Below are 18,206 nucleotides of genomic sequence, written 5' to 3'. Positions count from 1 at the left end.
TAGGATATTGAACTTTGTCAAGTCGTATCCGTATTCGCGACTCGCGACGAGTTCGATCTTCTTCCGACGAAGAACTCTCTACCAATGGCTCGCTGCTCGATAATTCAACGACAACGATTTTCGAACAACCGAACGAGCCATTCTCTCATCGCGATTATTATCCCATCGGGGATTGAATCTCGAAGAATGACCTTGGTCCACGCCGAGAACCATCTGGACTCTCTGTAATTCCCGTCCTCGCACATCTGCATCTTTGGCCTGATGAGTAGAATCCATCGATTCAGGAAGGCCACTCTGCAATTGTAGGTGACGTTCTTGTGCATCACCGGCATCCCCACGTCTATCAGCATACCCTCTGCCACGGGTGAGTTCAGGATCGTCGCGAGCACCTCCCAGCTATGGAGCAAGGTGTCCGACTCGTAGAAGTGGTCCTCGCAGCTGTAACCGCTGTCGAACACCGCTCGTAAGTCTCTCTCGTTTCGTACGGTACCATTCTTTTCTCAAATATTTGCTCGTTCGATTCAGAAATTCCCGCCCTTTAAAACCCTTTTCACTCGTTTCCTGTACGAACGTTGTTTCGCGGCGATTCGTAGCCAGACCGAATCTACGCTTCTCGAGAATTACCAATGAACAATTACGATACAAACGTACGCTTGCGTTTTTTCGGTACTTTGCTCCCGACTTGAAATTTTGCTCGTTTGACGTAACAAATGTACGCTTACGTTTCTTCTGTACTTTATTCTCGACTTGAAATTTTGCTCGTTTCGCTATTTGTCAAGACCAACGATCGATCGTGTCCATACGAACACTATTTCGCGACGATTCGTAGCAAGAACGAATCTCTACGCTTCTCGAAAATTACTAACCGACAATTACGATACAAACGTACGCTTGCGTTTTTTTGGTACTTTCCTCTCGACTTGAAATTTTGCTCGTTTCGCTGGAAAACGTTATTTGTCAAGACCAATGATCGTTTGTGCCCATACGAACACTATTTCGCGACGATTCGTAGCAAGAACGAATCTCTACGCTTCTCGAAAATTACTAACCGACAATTACGATACAAACGTACACTTGCGTTTTTTTGGTACTTTCCTCTCGACTTGAAATTTTGCTCGTTTCGCTGGAAAACGTTATTTGTCAAGACCAATGATCGTTTGTGCCCATACGAACACTATTTCGCGACGATTCGTAGCAAGAACGAATCTCTACGCTTCTTGAAAATTACTAACCGACAATTACGATACAAACGTACGCTTGCGTTTTTTGGTACTTTGCTTTCGACTTGAAATTTTGCTCGTTTCGCTGGAAAGCGTTATTTGTCGAGATAAATCGACGAGACTTCTGCAAGTAAAATTACCGTAAATACGCGCCGGGTTGCATCGACCAACGATCGATCGTTCCGTTAATTTTCCCATTTTCAGAGCGAATCTACGCTTCTTGAAAATTACCAACGGACAATTACGATAGAAACGTACGCTTGCGTTTTTTGGTACTTTACTCTCGACTTGAAATTTTGCTCGTTTGACGTAAAAAACATACGCTTACGTTTCTCCGGTACTTCACTCTCGACTTGAAATTTTGTTCGTTTGATTATCGCAACCTTCGTCCTTGGAAACGAAGGGAAGTATCAACCCTTTCCACTTGAGAGGCGATCCTCGAGTAGTTACTCAATTCGGTGTAATTTCTCCAATTCGGAAAACCATCGCGGTTTGGAATTGAAGTAATTTAAACGAATGTAGTAATTTAAAATTCAATTACTCCTTTCTTCTAAGATGTAAACGTATCTATACGAAACGTTGAAACGAAAATGCTCCGTTTGAAATTAATTACACTATTCGAAGGATTTCATCGAGGTGCCAGTTTCTGGTAGCAGAAAAGCTTCGAGTGCAAAGAGATTTAAACGCGACGAGTCTTCTCCGAAAATTACGTACAAAATTGGAGAAATTATTTCACTCGTTAGAACGAGCAAACATTGACTCGGAGGAAAATCAAAGTCGACGAAACTGTACCGTAGAAATGCAACAGTCGGCGAGAAACTTGTCGCTGGTATCGAATAACGTCTATGTAAACAAAAAAATAAAGATGTCACGGTTCTGGAACCGTACGCGTTTACCTCACCGTATTTTCGATATCGTTATAATTTCTCGAACTCGCGCGGACGATTTTACCAAATTTTCTCCTCAAAACTCGAGCCCGAACACCATCCCTCGCGATCATTGCGCAACGATTCGGCGTGTGCGTTCGAGACCACGATACATTTTCGCGAATGATTTCGAAATCTCACCAAATCTCCAACTCGGGACCGCTCCTGTAAGTGGCGCCGGCGTCCTTGGCTTCCTGAATGCTTTGCAAAATCCTCCTGGAGTTCCCGTCGAAGTCCATCGCCCATTGGTTCAACGTGCACACCGCTACCGTGACCGTGCGACCCATCTTTCGAGACTTCTCTTCCGCTACGGACGCTTCGAGCAACGTGAACACCGAAACTGAGTTCTATCTGGAACAGAACGAAACGTTCGCAATCGTCGATGGTAAACGGAAACGAGTCGTCTCGAATGTTCTATAGGAGAACCGAGGATGTTGCTACTAGCGCACTCTGATCGTATTCGGACCTATCGATCGGGAGCTTATCGATCGCTAGGAGGCAATATTCGGTCGACGAAACGGCAGTACGTTCTATTCAACAGTCCGGCGAACGTTGATTGATCAATAATTTTCAGAACCTGCCTGCAGAGAGAGAAAGAGAGACAGAGAAAGGGAGAGATACTTACACACGTGTATATATAAATCGCTCGACCGGTTCGTGCAACCACGCGAAAGAATGTCTGCGAGGACTCGGGGGAAATTACCGGCGAATTCCTTCGAATTAGATCAATTACCGCTAAATAAATTGTACAGTGAGATTTTTCACGGGCGGTCGTGAACACAGACAACGAGACTCGGTCGTCGTTACGATATCTATCGTTTCAAAGAGTCGAATCGATTCTTCGATCGGTATTACGATATTAAAAGTTCACGGGTGCGTAGAACGCGGAGAAAATTTTTAAGCTTTGGAAAATTGTCACGTGTCTCGATAAAAGTTATAAATTAAGTACGAACTTTTTCGTAGAAGCAAAATTTCCGGTACAATCGATGAAAACAGAGATACCTTCACAGGACTCTACTTACAGCTAGTGAAAGCTCCTACCAACATACTGGTCTATTTGCTAAAATATTCTTTTGACAATTATTATTATTATTATTATTAATATTCAAGGTAAAGGTGCTTCATCGATAATGGTACATAGAAAACACTGTTCCATCACTCGTAAATAAATATTTCAACGAAACTTCGAGTAATTGGACCGTCCAGTGACTTGGAGCTACCTATCAAACTTCGAGAGAACAGCGATGTATCGCAATAGCGTGCTCGACACGGGAAATTTCCTCGAAGAGACCGTTGTATCGTAACGGGCTGCCACGAAGGGAAGATCGATAAAGGAACGAAGTTCTCGTTTGTTGCGATACCGGCTCGCTGGTCGTGTTACGTCGTGGTAGCACGACGAACCTCGAGGAACGAGACGGCAACAAACAATCATGAAACCGGTGGCTCCGCCCACGTTTCACCGTTGTCAGGCAATCGACGGGGCCTAGCCTTCGCGGAATTCGTCTTCTACGGAGGGTGAAGTTCCTGCACGCAGTTCGCCCGGTGGATCGGTCGAGGAACAGTGATAGCGATCCATCGAAACTAGGATCACGGTTGCGAGTTATCCACGGTGTATCGTTCCTTCTTCGAGCGACCGATACAAGTAACGCGTTTTGCATCCGATCGGCCGATTCCTCCACGCAAGAATCAATCGCGAGTGGTACCGCCATCGATCGAATGCGAGACGATCGATTCGTACCGTTTTGCACGTTGCTCGTTTTAAGTGGAAAATTAAGTATCTTCAAGGAACGGTAAGATGGAGGGTAAATTGATCGTTTTGTGTACTTCTGAATCGCACGATTACTCTTTTTATTTTATTGTAAATTAGAAACGCGCGATCGATCAATTGCGAGACGATCGATTCGTACCGCTTCGCACGTTGCTCGTTCTAAGTGGAAAATTAAGTATCGTCAAGGAACGGTAAGATTGAGGGTAAATTGATCGTTTTGTGTACTTCTGAATCGCGTGATTATTCTTTTTATTTTATTGTAAATTCGAAACGCGAGACGATCAATTCGTACCGCTTCGCAAGTTGCTCGTTCTAAGTGGAAAATTAAGTATCCTCGAGGAACGGTAAGATTGAGGGTAAATTGATCGTTTTGTGTACTCCTAAATCGCGCGATTACTATTTTCTTTTTACTGTAAATTAGAAACGGGGAATCGATCAATTGCGAGACGATCGACGTACCGCTTCGCACGTTGCTCGTTTTAAGTGGAAAATTAAGTATCTTCAAGGAACGGTAAGATGGAGGGTAAATTGATCGTTTTGTGTACTTCTGAATCGCACGATTACTCTTTTTATTTTATTGTAAATTAGAAACGCGCGATCGATCAATTGCGAGACGATCGATTCGTACCGCTTCGCACGTTGCTCGTTCTAAGTGGAGAATTAAGTAGCTTCAAGGAACGGTAAGATTGAGGGTAAATTGATCGTTTTGTGTACCCCTGAATCGGCGATTACTCTTTTTATTTTATTATAAATTAGAAACGCGAGACGATCAATTCGTACCGCTTTGCAGATTGCTCGTTTTAAGTGGAAAATTAAGTATCTTCAAGGAACGGTAAGATTGAGGGTAAATTGATCGTTTTGTGTACTTCTGAATCGCGCGATTACTCTTTTTATTTTATTATAAATTAGAAACGTGTGATCGATCGATCGCGAGATAATCAATTCGTACCGCTTCGCACGTTTAGTTCTAAGTGGAAAATTAAGTATCTTCAAGGAACGGTAAGATGGAGGGTAAATTGATCGTTTTGTGTACCCCTGAATCGTGCAATTACTCTTCTTTTTTATTATAAATTAGCAATCGATCCAACCAAAGCAACTGGTTTTTTTTACACCGGATCGGTAAGGTTCCAGCTCGAACTGTAAGGTGCGAATATAAAGTAAATCGAACGATATTAAACGCAACGTTCGACGCGTAGATAATTATTCCAGCCTTGGATTGGGTATCGATAGAATTTGTCGCTTTAATTCACGATCATGAGTCAACTCGATCGATATACTTGCGAGAACAAAATTTATTGTATCACATTTTCCCCCTTCTACTCGTTTCTCGCTCATCAACTATTCCGATTTTCGAGAGACATTACTGTACGAAGTGGACAAAGTAACGATTTATCGTTTACAGAAGATTGACCAGAGACTTCTTCATCTCTCGAAATATTGGACCGTTAACGCTACGATGCTGTCTTCGAGATAGTCACGATGCTATCTTTGACTCCAAATTACGAATAATGATCGACTAGGTACCCGTGTAGGTCGTCTGTGTTCTAAATCGAAAACAGTTCCCAAATCGGAAGTTCCGACACGGATCCAACGTAGCTGACGATCCAATCGAGGCAACTCTTCCCTACGATATCGTTTCGTTCAATGGACATTGAGGATTCGAAGGCCGGCTCGCAGCTCGTGCAACGATCAAGGATCACCAACGAGAAGCAAAGATGAAGAGCACGACTGCAACATGCACTTTGAACGAAAGAATTCCACGAGACTCGGATCGTAGCGCGCGATTCGAGAAGAACGAGACACCGGAACCGAGCAAAGATGAAGGTGACCGGAACGAAGAGAACGAGGAATGCGACGCAGAGGGCAGATAACGAGAGATGACGGATCTTCTAACCGGCAACAAGGTTCAGGAACTTCAAGCCATGCTATTTCCGGTTCAACCGATTGCTGGTGATCAGGTTTTCCTATTGTTTCGAGTAACAGAGGAAGCGGTTGCGTAGCAAAAATCGTGCTACCGTTTCACGAAATTGATTACAAACCTTTCCTTCGGAAGAACATAACCGAATCTCATCGCGAGAAAAAACTATCACAACTGTACCGTGTTACCCAAGAAGCGATTTTTGCGAGCAACCCTTCTTTTCAAAGTTTACGGTAACGAAGATTTGAAAAATGGTCCGATTCTAGCGGAGAATAGAGTATATTTCAAAGTATTGTTTGTCACGTATCTTGTATCGCGTTATTCGTTACAGGTGGGGCGCTCGGGAGTATTCAAAGGTTCCAAGAGTTGCAGCTGTTGCATCTAGGACGGTACGATGCGCAGCGCCAAGAAACGGAACATCCGTTGTTTCCATTCGGTAACAGAGACGATCACCGATCCAAGGAGACTCTTCGTACCATGCTGGACACTCGTTGCACGATAGACGGCATCACCCAGGAAGCTGCGAGATGGCCAACGGAATGTCAGGTAGAAACGAAGAGAACTTTGTCGAACGAACCGTTTCTACGATACAATCTCGGTAGTTCAACGCGAGTGCGATCTAACGGGAATTGCGAGAAGATTCTCTTTTTGTTTAGTTATGGCGTTCTCTCCTCTTGGAAAAAGATTTCCGGATGGGAAGAACGTTAGTCGATACGGTACGATAAGATTTTTATCGTCGTTTTTTACAAGTTCTCTATTAGTAGTAATCAAGGAATTACATTACTCTTGTGTCGTTGTTTTTTACAAGTTCTCTATTAATAATAACCAAAGGATGACGTTACTCTTGTGTCGTTGTTTTTTTACAAGTTCTCTGTCAGTAGTAACCAAAGGATTACGTTACTCTTGTATCGTTGTTTTCTACAAGTTCTCTATTAGTAGTAACCAAAGAATGACGTTACTCTTGTATTATTCTTTTTTACAAGTTCTCTATCAGTAGTAACCAAGGAGTTACGTTACTCTTGTATCATTCTTTTTTACAAGTTTTCTATTAATAATAACCAAGGGATTACGTTACTCTTGTGTCGTTGTTTTTTTACAAGTTCTCTGTCAGTAGTAACCAAAGGATTACGTTACTCTTGTATTATTCTTTTTTCCAAGTTCTCTATCAGTAGTAACCAAGGGATTACGTTACTCTTGTATTATTCTTTTTTCCAAGTTCTCTATCAGTAGTAACCAAAGGATTACGTTACTCTTGTATCGTTGTTTTTTACAACGTAGTTCTCTATTAGTTCTCTATTAGTAGTAACCGAGAGATTACGTTACGCTTACGTTCGATCTCCTTTGCTTCACGTTACCCTCGAAACTGCAGGTACTTCCGGAAAGAGTGCGACACATAGACTACGCACCGGCCGTTCCAGAATCGTTCTACGTGCCAACAGGAAAAGAACCCAGACCAAAACCATTAGGGGACGATTTCGGAACGGTGGTGTTCCGTTACCATCCGACCAGTATCACCAATTACGTAAGTCGGACGAACCGATGTCGCTGCTTTTATTTATACGACTCAATAACAGTTCAGCAGATCTTGCGTGGGTGGAAGCGCGGTCCCGTCGTTTTCGTCAGAATTTTCCACGGACGGAGACGACTCGAAGGACACCGACAGCGGCGACAACCTCTTCTTCGTGACCAGGTCGTCCGAAACGACGCACGACGACACCGATCTTCGTTTCGAGTCTCGCTTCGAGTCCGGGAATCTCTGCAAAGTCGTGAAGATCACCGACACTTACTACCAGCTCTATCTTCGAAAGGATCTGTACACCCAGAGACACACGCAGTGGTTCTACTTCAGGATATCGAACACAAGGAGCAGGACCACTTACAGGTGAACGTTTAAGTTTAGAACGTCTTCATCGATCGTTTGTAACTCCGAGGACGGAATTACGAAAATTAAAAAAAGATCGAATCTGTTCTCGAGGAAGAAACACGGTAACCCTTCGCGCTGTAGGTAATTGTTCCTCGAACCTTTTATCGAGGTTCCAGCGCGACGTTTTAACGAGGAATCACCGTACCGGGAATTTCTTTCGCGACGAGACGATAAAAATAAAATAACAGAGTGCCGAACGATTGCAGAATATCGATCGTCAATCTCTGCAAAGAGGAGAGTCTGTACAACGAGGGTCTCCGACCGTTACTGTACTCCACCGAAGACGCGAAGAACAGTGCCGTCGGTTGGAGGAGATGCGGCGAGAATATCGCTTACTACAGGAACGATTCGTCGTACGTCAACTACGAGAACTTTCTATACGACGACTCCTCCCGCGGTTCCCCGCAGCCACTGAATTCTCCTGTTTACTTTTAGAAGCGACGAGGAGAAGGAGAAGCACACGTTAACGTTTAACGTTTCCTTCCCTCACGACAGAGACACCGTCTACTTGGCCCATTGTTATCCCTACACGTACACCGATTTACAGGTAACCACCGCGAACGCTCAATTTACGAGACACCACTCGCAAGATCGATGTCGTTGCGCAATGTCGGTTCGAAGTTTTCTTCGCTTCGAACCGAGTCTGTTTTTCTTCACGAAACAATTACGAAGAGATTGTTTTCTTCAGGTTTGCGTGTAGTGTTTCTTGAGAAACTGTACGCGAAAGATTGACTCGATTCAAAGTTTTCTTCACTTCGAACTGAGTCTGTTTTTCTTCACGAAACAATTACGAAGAGATTGTTTTCTTCAGGTTTGCGTGTAGTGTTTCTTGAGAAACTGTACGCGAAAGATTGACTCGATTCAAAGTTTTCTTCGCTTCGAACTGAGTCTGTTTTTCTTCACGAAACAATTACGAAGAGATTGTTTTCTTCAGGTTTGCGCGTAGTGTTTCTCGAGAAACTGTACGCGAAAGATTGACTCGATTCAAAGTTTTCTTCGCTTCGAACTGAGTCTGTTTTTCTTCACGAAACAATTACGAAGAGATTGTTTTCTTCAGGTTTGCGTGTAGTGTTTCTCGAGAAACTGTACGCGAAAGATTGACTCGGTTTGAAGTTTTCTTCGCTTCAAACCGAGTCTGTTTTTCTTCACGAAACAATTACGAAGAGATTGTTTTCTTCAGGTTTGCGTGTAGTGTTTCTCGAGAAACTGTACGCGAAAGATTGACTCGGTTTGAAGTTTTCTTCGCTTCAAACCGAGTCTGTTTTTCTTCACGAAACAATTACGAAGAGATTGTTTTCTTCAGGTTTGCGTGTAGTGTTTCTTGAGAAACTGTACGCGAAAGATTGACTCGATTCAAAGTTTTCTTCACTTCGAACTGAGTCTGTTTTTCTTCACGAAACAATTACGAAGAGATTGTTTTCTTCAGGTTTGCGCGTAGTGTTTCTCGAGAAACTGTACGCGAAAGATTGACTCGATTCAAAGTTTTCTTCGCTTCGAACTGAGTCTGTTTTTCTTCACGAAACAATTACGAAGAGATTGTTTTCTTCAGGTTTGCGTGTAGTGTTTCTCGAGAAACTGTACGCGAAAGATTGACTCGGTTTGAAGTTTTCTTCGCTTCAAACTGAGTCTGTTTTTCTTCGCGAAACAATTACGAAGAGATTGTTTTCTTCAGGTTTGCGTGTAGTGTTTCTTGAGAAACTGTACGCGAAAGATTGACTCGGTTTGAAGTTTTCTTCGCTTCGAACCGAATCTGTTTCTCTTCATGAAACAATCACAAAAAGATTGTTTTCTTCAGGTTTGCGCGTAGCATCTCTCTCGAGAAACTGTACGCGAAAGATTGACTCGAAGCGAAGAAAACTTCGAACCGAGTCAATCTTTCGCAAACAGTTTCTCCAGAAACACTACACGTAAACCTGAAGAAAACAGTCTCTTCGCGATTGTTTCGCGAAGAAAAACAGACATTTCCGTGCAAATATCAATCGCTTCGACGAACACGCGACGAGTGACCATTCGACGAAACGTATCGCAAAAAAATCTCGGTTCTTTGCGTCAGAGTCTCGGTAGACACGTATCGTTGGTGTTAAACGCTCGGTGGTAAGTAAATATATGTATTGCACGTGTCTGACTCGCAGTAGTACGCACCGCTTTCGTCCGACTCGCAGTAGATACCGACCGCGTTGGTCAGACACGCGGAGTACACTTTTTATATCCATTTATTTAATATACTTGTACGTGTACTTGCTGTCAGATTAATACGATTTGTATAACGTCTTTTGCGTACACCTATTATCGTACAAATGTTCGGTACAAGGTGTTTTATTTAATATACTTGTACGTGTATTTGCTGCAAGATTAATACGATTTGTATAACGTCTTTTGCGTGCACCTATTATCGTACAAATATTTGTACAAGGCGTTTGTTACTAATATACGCAAAATGTATATACGTACATTAACATCGAAGTAATTTATTAACGTAATGGATAAAATTCTAGAATAATGACAAGCTATTTCTCGTTTCCCTCGAACGTTTATCGATCACCGATTCTCATTAAGGTGGACAAAAAAAATTGAACAAACGTTCCAAAGTTGAACGTAACAACTCGAAAAAGACGCAAACAACAATCGAGCCGATATTTTGCTAATAGAACGAGGACGAGGGAATAATACCAATTCAATGTTAATTTTTTACACGAAACTGCTCAGGAATATCTCGCCAAGCTCGTCGCCGATCCCGTGAAAACAAGATTCACGAAACTGCGATTGTTGTGCCGAACACTGGCCGGAAACGGGGTCTATTATTTAACGATCACGGCACCGAGTTACAACGAGGAGGTGAGAAGGAAGAGGGGCATCGTTATCACGGCAAGGGTTCACCCTGGAGAAACACCATCCAGTTGGACGATGAAAGGCATCATCGACTTCTTGACCGGAGAATCGAATCAAGCTAAGGTGCGTGTTAAAGAGAAAATTAGTTAATCCTAGATCGGTCTAGTCTTATTTCCGTGTTTCGCGTTTCTTAGAATAGATTGCTCAATAAGTTTTCTCGTTCGATAAGAAACGGAGCTATTAGGTTCGTTGTTTTATTTTTTTGAAGATTATACTGTTCGATGAACATGTGCAAAGTTTCATGTAGGAACTCGTTTGTGTATTTACTGTTGTTCAAAGTTGAAGTGTCATAGTATCTTTTTACAATAGCAAAAACGACAAAACTTATCGACCTAGTACATTTCTTAAAAAACGAACGAAAAAGAGCAATGATCGTATTGTAGGTGAGTCAGTGACCAACGACTTGGTACCGAGGTAACGAAGGTGTTACCAAGGTGGAACGAAAGAAGCTTAGTTCGTGCAGATCTGCCCTAAATCGTGATCGTTCATTCTGCATGTATTCAGATAACATCAACCCTTTCCACTCGAGAGGCGATCCTCGATCGCCACTCAATTCGGTGTACTTTCTCCAATTGGAAAAATCATCACAGTTTGGAATCTGAATTAAAATTCAATCACTCCTTTCTTGTAAGATGCAAACATATATATATGAAATATTGAAATGGAAATGTTTGAAATTAATTTGTCCCTTTGAAATTAATTACACAATTTAAAGGATTTCATCAGAGTGCTAGTTTCTGGTAGCAGAAAAACTTCGAGTGCAAAGGGTTGATCCAACGATTAATTCGAAAGATAAATAAGGGTTGATAAACGATTAATTCGAAAGATAAATAAGGGTTGATAAACGATTAATTCGAAAGATAAATAAGGGTTGATAAACGATTAATTCGAAAGATAAATAAGGGTTGATAAACGATTAATTCGAAAGATAAATAAGGGTTGATAAACGATTAATTCGAAAGATAAATAAGGGTTGATAAACGATTAATTTCGAGAACAAATTCGTTAGCTGCTCCTTAAAACGTTACGTTACGTTTACGTTATTATAAGTAGCGTCTGGCCACCTTCGAATCGTTCTTAAATATGCAACATACTCTAACAGGTTCTGCGAGAGAGGTTCGTGTTCAAACTGGTGCCAATGTTGAACCCGGACGGCGTGATCGTCGGTAACAATCGGTGTTCGTTGTCGGGTAAGGACCTGAACAGACAATACAGAACCGTGATGCGCGAGAGCTACCCTTCGGTTTGGCACACGAAACTGATGATTCGTCGGTTGCTGGAGGAGTGCGGAGTAGCCATATACTGCGATCTACACGCCCACTCCAGGAAACAGAACATATTCGTCTACGGCTGCGAGAGCAAGAGGACGACTACGCAGACCAAACTCTCCGAGCAAGTGTTTCCTCTGATGCTCCACAAGAACGCTGCCGACAAGGTAAGCTGGCTCTGATGCTCTGAGCTCTGATGCTCCACAAGAGGCTGCACACAACTCGGGTGAGCAGACATGTTGGTGTTTGAGTTTCGTAGGTTCGGGAGGTGTTGGATAAAACGATTAGAATTGTTGATCCCCGTACGAGACTCCAAAAATTTGTTGTCCAAGGTAAACAACTCGAGTGAACAGACACGTGGGTATTTGGGGTTGGTAGGTTTGGAGGTGTTGGATAAAACTTTGCGACTAGAATTGTTGATCACCGTATGAGCCTCCAAAAATTTGTTGTACCGTTCGACGAAAATGTGCAGTTTCGTGTAAATCGATTTACAAATCTGTAAATTTACAGTTGTTCAAAATTGAAGTGTCATGGTATCTTTTTACAATGGCAAAAATGACAAAACTTATCGAACAACCTAATACATTTGCTGAAAAACAAAGGAAAAAGAGTCCAAATTTAAAGAGTGATCCATAAAAGGAAAAGGTACATTGTAGCGATGTGAAATTGGAGCTTATCGAAAACTGTACAGTGGAAGCGTTAAATATTCCCCTAAGGAAAGAAATACCTGGCAATAGAGTGGGTAGCTGTTAATTGTTTTTCAGTTTTCCTTCGAGAACTGCAAGTTTCACCTGGAGAAGGGCAAAGAAGGCACTGGGAGGGTCGTTGCTTGGTCGATGGGGGTACAGAACAGTTACACGATGGAAGCATCGATGGGAGGATCGGTGATGGGATCCAGATCCGGCAGCCATTTTTCTATTCAGGATTACGAGCAGATCGGAAAAGTATTCTGCGAAACTCTGCTGGATTTCTTCGATCAGGATCCTCTAAAGGTATTGCAATCGCTGTCGTGTAGAAAAATTTACAACGTGACTCCTCATCTTGCGATGTTTGCCCAAAAAAAACCGCTATCCATCGGAACGAAATTTCGGTGAGCAATAAGATTCGATCGATCGAAGACGTTGATCGTTGGTGGTAAATAACGATTGAAAACAATTTTCGTTTAGGCGCTATTATCGACGCTGCAAACAAAGGAAAGACTTCGAACAAAAATAATTGCCAGGTTGGTGAAGGAGGGTTCCAGCGCTGAAGAACCGACCAACATCGACTTAACCGACTACTCTAGGTACGAATCAAACATTTTCAATCTTCTTAGCGAAACATTTGAATATTGGTTCTCCTTGAAAATAATATTGGATTGTTCGGAAAGTTATTTCGTTTTTTTTTGGTAAAAATGAAACACGATTTTTTAGAGTGTACAAACAGTTTATTAAATCATTCTCCATTTTGGAAAACGAAATCACTTTCCGAACAACCCAATGTAATACACAATTAATCGAAGATAACAAATCAGTAAAAATTGTAAAAATTACCTATGGTTGAAAAATATATCTACATAATAAAGCATGAGAAGTATTTAGTCGTTAATAATACTGTATCGACCAAATTTTGAAAATAGAAACAAATAACTTTATCTAGTATACTAAATAATATTTAGAACTAAACTTTGCTTTACGATACACGGTAAGGAGTCTTGTCTAAAATAGAAAACAAGCTTGTGAATACAGAGAAACTGTTATATTATCCAATTTATGAAAAGAATAAAAATACTAGTCGCAAAAGGAATAAAATCATAGTCGGTGTGACGACGAGGGATATTCAATCGGTTCTCGATTTTGTTTTGTTGGAATAAATGCAACAATGATCTTAAGGGTGGCAGATGTCGATGTCAGTTTTAAGAACTGTTTCCGTATTGGCGCGGAAGGGTCGTCCGCCACGCGGTCAATGGTTTACCCTTTTATCTTTTGGTTTTTCTTTTTAGTCGAGTTCCAAGTCCAGAGTCAGAAAGACCACACGACACTGTCGTCGTTCACATCAAGACATATCACTGTATACGCATTTCTTCGAACTTTATATTCTTATATATACAATTACTATACTACTAGATACGCGAGATCCCTGCATATTATAATAAACTAGATATTATAATCTGAACTTAACAACATGTTTCGTACCAGCGACGAAGGAGACACGTCGGAGAGCTCCGACTGGGAAAAAGAAGGAAGAGAGCCCGCGAAGGGTACGTGGAGCTGCGACATAAGGGGGTCAACACCTTCACCGCGGCACCTTCGCGTGCCACCTCCGACTCCCACGTTCGTTCCACCTCGGAGCTTCGAGCTGGCGAAAAGAGCAAACAGAAAGGGAACGATGACCAGCAGAAGTTATTTCCAACGCAGGAGGATGCTGGTAACATTTTTTCCGTTCCTCCGACCTCGATCGTATTAATTCGAAATATTCGCAACGTTAAATACTCGCGCAGGCAAGGAGAGCAGTTATGGACTTGCCGGTTACCGACCCCGGCAGCGATCTATACGATTTGACCGACTCTGCGGACGAAGGTGCAACGAGACTGGAAGGTGGAGAAGCATCGAGTACTATAGTCAGGAGCGAAATCAACTGGCCGCTCGAGGTCACTTCGTGGAGACCACCCCACTTTCGCAGTGTGCCGATGTTGGATAGTGTGCCCAGTTTTTAATCGCGCATGCGTAAATCGACGAGTATGAATATCGAGGAGTTCCACTTCCCTTCCCTTTATTCTGTCTTAGGACCTGGAATAGCCCACTCTTATGATTTCTCCCCATCCTTCGTCTCTTACTGTCTTAGGACCTGGAATAGCCCACTCCTATGATTTCTCCCCACCCTTCGTCTCTCACTGTCTTAGGACCTACCCCACTCCTATGATTTCTCCCCACCCTTGCCTTTCTTCTGTCTTAGAACCTGGAATAGCCCACTCCTATGATTTCTCCCCACTCTTTGTCTCTCTCTACTTAGGACCCACCCCACGCCTATGATTTCTCCCCACCCTTTGTCTCCATTGTCTTAGGATCTACCCCACTCCTATGATTTCTCCCCACCCTTCGTCTTTCACTGTAACGTCAACTGACCCAAAGTTGTTACCCCTAAGTGTACCTGTAAGTGCACTGGCTCGCAGACACCAATTGTCCAACCCTGAGTCCCAATAATTTTTGTCCCTTTCTACCCCACCAAACTCGAACTCAACACTACGGTCAAAGTATACCTGTCTGTCTGTTCAGAGGGTAGATAGCGTGTGATATTGGTCGAAAAGAAACGAAAGATACGAAAGTGGGGATAACCAGTCGGTGACCTTGTGCGGCCAGTTGAACTTGCCTCTGCTACGAAAGATACACTAATCGCAAGACTTGAATATTCGAATCAGCGCTATCCAAACTAAGTCTTTTCTAATCTATGGGGTTCTCCACTTCCGCCTGAACGCATCGTAGTGTCTGTGAACTTCTTCACGATGAAGACACTATCCTGTAGTGACTGATTCTTTAACGTTGAAAGCTAGGAAGATGACTTTTGGATTAAAGGGAACGTGGTCAAAGGACGACTAAAACGACCCAATACGGTTCACGATTCCTACCAGAGGTCAACTTCTGAGTTCCGGACAGTAGGTTCGCTGTGTGGGGGAAAAAAATGGTTGGACAGCGCTGATTAAAAAAAAAATAAATGTAACCTTACGGTCTCATCGAGCAGATTCCTCCCCGGGGATTCGCGACAAAGAGCTGGAAACGAACGAGAAGGAAGCGATCATTACCGCTGGATCGATCCTGCCGGAAATAACGAGGCCTTGTAGCGTATCATTGGACGAAAGTTTAAGATTTAACAAGGAAGAACGAAACTTGAACAAACGACCGCACTGTCTCCGTTTGGTCAGGTGAAGGCGTCTCTTCGTGCTAATATTTTCATATAACACATTGGGTATTTTCATATAACACATTGGGAAAGTCATTTAGTTTTTCAAAATGGAGAATATATAATTTAATCCAATGTTTATACACTCTAAAAAAATCCTGTTTCATTTTCACCAAAAAAAAAACGAAACGACTTTCCGAACAATCCAATACTTTAGTCACAGACTCTCTCGTTGTTTCTTGCTCAAGAAACGAAGATAATATTAAGTGTTTCATCTTTAGCGGATATCGTTCGATTTAGAAATAATTTCTTTACTTCGATTCGTACAGAACGTTGAGACATCGATCGCCCGTTCCTCTAAAGAGCCAAGACATTCAAATTAAGTTAAGCTCGCTGCGTCAACAAATATGGATGGGTGTAAATTCGTTGAACATGGAAGAGAACATCAACAGGAGGATCGATCGCCCTTTCGCCAAAATGCCATTGAGCTGGGGAGTTTCTAACATGGCACTGACACAAGCCAGAATGGATAACGACGCGATGTTGAAGTGAGTTTACTTTCGTCGTTCTCGTCGATTATAATTTACAAATGGCGAATAAAACGAGAAACGTATTCTTACGAGCGTGTGACAATTTTACTACCTTCTTCTCGATATCTCGAACGATTCTTGTTCCAGGTCTTGCACGCAAAAATTGCAGTCCCTCGAGTACATCAAAAGAACGCAAATGAAGTGTAAACGCGAAAAAACCACGTGCACCGGAGATGTAAGTCCAGAAGTCGAGGATCGACGATACGACACCGAGCTGAAGTCAAGGAAGAAAAAATCTCGACTCAAGTGGCAGAAGATAATCAATTTCAGTTCCAGAGTGAAGGAAACGTGCCACGGTAAGACATCCTTTTTAACGATCGACGCAGACTCTTTGAACCTGGTTACGGTCGAGATGCCTTCCAAGCCGCAAACTGGACAATATAGAATCGAATCCAGGAGGAAACATCGAAAAAGTGGCGCCACCTGCTCGGCCTCCAATACTGATAAAACGTCGAACGTCCAAAAATCGCAGCTGCATTTGAAGTCACAGTCACGATCTCGTATGCAGTTACAGCCTTTGATCGTTCCCTTGTGCGACAGTTCCTCGTCCGATGACTCTACGGATTCCCGCAGACAACGAGTATCGAAGAAGAAACAGAAGAAAAAGAAACAACCAAAGAAAATCAAATCGACTCCCGCAATAGAAAGAAAAAAACGCGCTACCAGCGCGAACGTATTACGCAACTCCTAAACGATTTTTTAGACAGAGGAATGTTTTGTAACATTTTTATCGGCGTCTGCCTCTTATTTCGAGCATCGAGTACGTGTTTCCCGAATGTGTAATCGGTGGAAAATGTACGACCGATCCCTTAATTGTACGAAATAACGAATGCGAGACAATTTGGAAATGCTTCAAAAATTGACCGAGAGAAAAATCAGTTTTTGTTAGCACCAAATAACGTGTAAACTTTCCAAGAAATTATTTTTAAATTAAAACTACAATTAATTACAAATATATACAACGATAATCCTGAGACTGGACACGGTAACATTAGCCACGCCACTGATTCACCCAAAGACAGAGAAAAGAGATACCCTTGTTCGGTCGATTGTTGTTTTCTTCGTTTATATACACACTTCTTCGCTCCACACTTAATTTAGGGTTCCACTGTATCTTTCCACCGATTATACTTTCGTGAAAACGCGTAAAATATTGGTACCCGGAAAATATTCTACGTAGACAGTTATTATCCGAGACAGTTATTACTGTTAAACGCCACAGTACCGTAGTATAATTAAAGATTGCAGCAATTAGTTATGTAACGAACTTTTACAAGATAACGAGGGCCGCCCGACAACTAAGAACGAGATAATTAACCAGCGTACTTACGATTTTCCGGTAGTCCAGCCGGGGAAAAAAGATACAATCGTGCGTGTTGTGTTTCGATTACGTATTAGTCGCGCATTATTTAAGTGACATGCGCGAAAACTGTCTTCTCCACGTGCTTTTAGCAAGAACTGACAAATCTCCGTTCCGATAAAAACATAACCTCACAAACTGTTTCCGACACCTTTGGTACCGACTTTCGTTAGTATAATTCACTAGTTTCACGATACATTAATTGAGAAAGGAACATCTTAACAACGGGCCTCGTTTAACGGAAAACTGATTTGGAAAAATAGTCTCGAAAAGACTAGCGACTCTGCGTATCGAGTTCAAATACGTTACGCTCCAATTGGTAATTCGACTCTTAGTTCGATCTGTTTACGATGTGTTGCTGTTTTTTTTGCGTATCACCGAAAGTCAATGTTCTTTCCGTAGTTTTGTAAGCAATGTCAATGTAAAAATTTGATAACCCGTCGAACCGTTGTTCGCGATAACAGCTG

The 18,206-nt window shown here is 42.3% G+C and overlaps 2 protein-coding genes across 7 annotated transcripts in view; one reads left to right on the top strand and one right to left on the bottom strand.

Moving 5' to 3' along the window:
- Positions 1-18,206, bottom strand: part of Nadsyn (NAD synthetase) — a 25,571-nt gene extending 7,365 nt beyond the window's left edge. For 4 of the 6 annotated variants that reach the window (XR_012991359.1, XR_012991360.1, XR_012991361.1 and 1 more), the window contains exons 1-3: positions 17,710-18,206; positions 2,288-2,497; positions 192-447 (exon numbers count right to left, since the gene is read on the bottom strand). Coding sequence is in view for 1 of the 6 variants with exons in the window: in XM_076306363.1 (XP_076162478.1) it covers positions 192-447; positions 2,288-2,433 (402 nt within the window). In the remaining 5 variants the exon portion in view is untranslated. Of the gene's footprint in view, positions 1-191; positions 448-2,287; positions 2,498-17,414; positions 17,579-17,709 lie in introns of those variants that run through there. The other 2 variants (XR_012991363.1, XR_012991362.1) reach the window with 2 other exon arrangements.
- Positions 5,792-17,281, top strand: LOC143144208 (cytosolic carboxypeptidase 2). Its single transcript, XM_076306358.1, has 15 exons — positions 5,792-5,864; positions 6,164-6,378; positions 7,202-7,354; positions 7,407-7,714; positions 7,963-8,109; positions 8,192-8,303; positions 10,463-10,708; positions 11,748-12,080; positions 12,678-12,905; positions 13,107-13,198; positions 14,091-14,319; positions 14,393-14,489; positions 15,631-15,811; positions 16,119-16,337; positions 16,467-17,281. Exons 1-15 carry the CDS (start codon positions 5,792-5,794, stop codon positions 17,068-17,070), a joined length of 3,237 nt encoding a protein of 1,078 aa, XP_076162473.1. The 3' UTR covers positions 17,071-17,281.

The sequence above is a fragment of the Ptiloglossa arizonensis genome, chromosome 3 (genome assembly GCF_051014685.1).
Source record: "Ptiloglossa arizonensis isolate GNS036 chromosome 3, iyPtiAriz1_principal, whole genome shotgun sequence".
Taxonomy (NCBI): domain Eukaryota; kingdom Metazoa; phylum Arthropoda; class Insecta; order Hymenoptera; family Colletidae; genus Ptiloglossa; species Ptiloglossa arizonensis.
Note: the sequence above shows the minus strand (reverse complement) of the source record. Positions and strands in the feature narration are given on the sequence as shown.

Bases quoted from the DNA above. Each gene is read 5' to 3' on its own strand.
- LOC143144208 (XM_076306358.1), top strand. From the start codon at position 5,792: ATGACGGATCTTCTAACCGGCAACAAGGTTCAGGAACTTCAAGCCATG. The intron at 6,379-7,201 runs GTAGAAACGAAG...TCGAAACTGCAG, and splicing joins GATGGCCAACGGAATGTCAG to GTACTTCCGGAAAGAGTGCG. The intron at 7,355-7,406 runs GTAAGTCGGACG...ACTCAATAACAG, and splicing joins CGACCAGTATCACCAATTAC to TTCAGCAGATCTTGCGTGGG.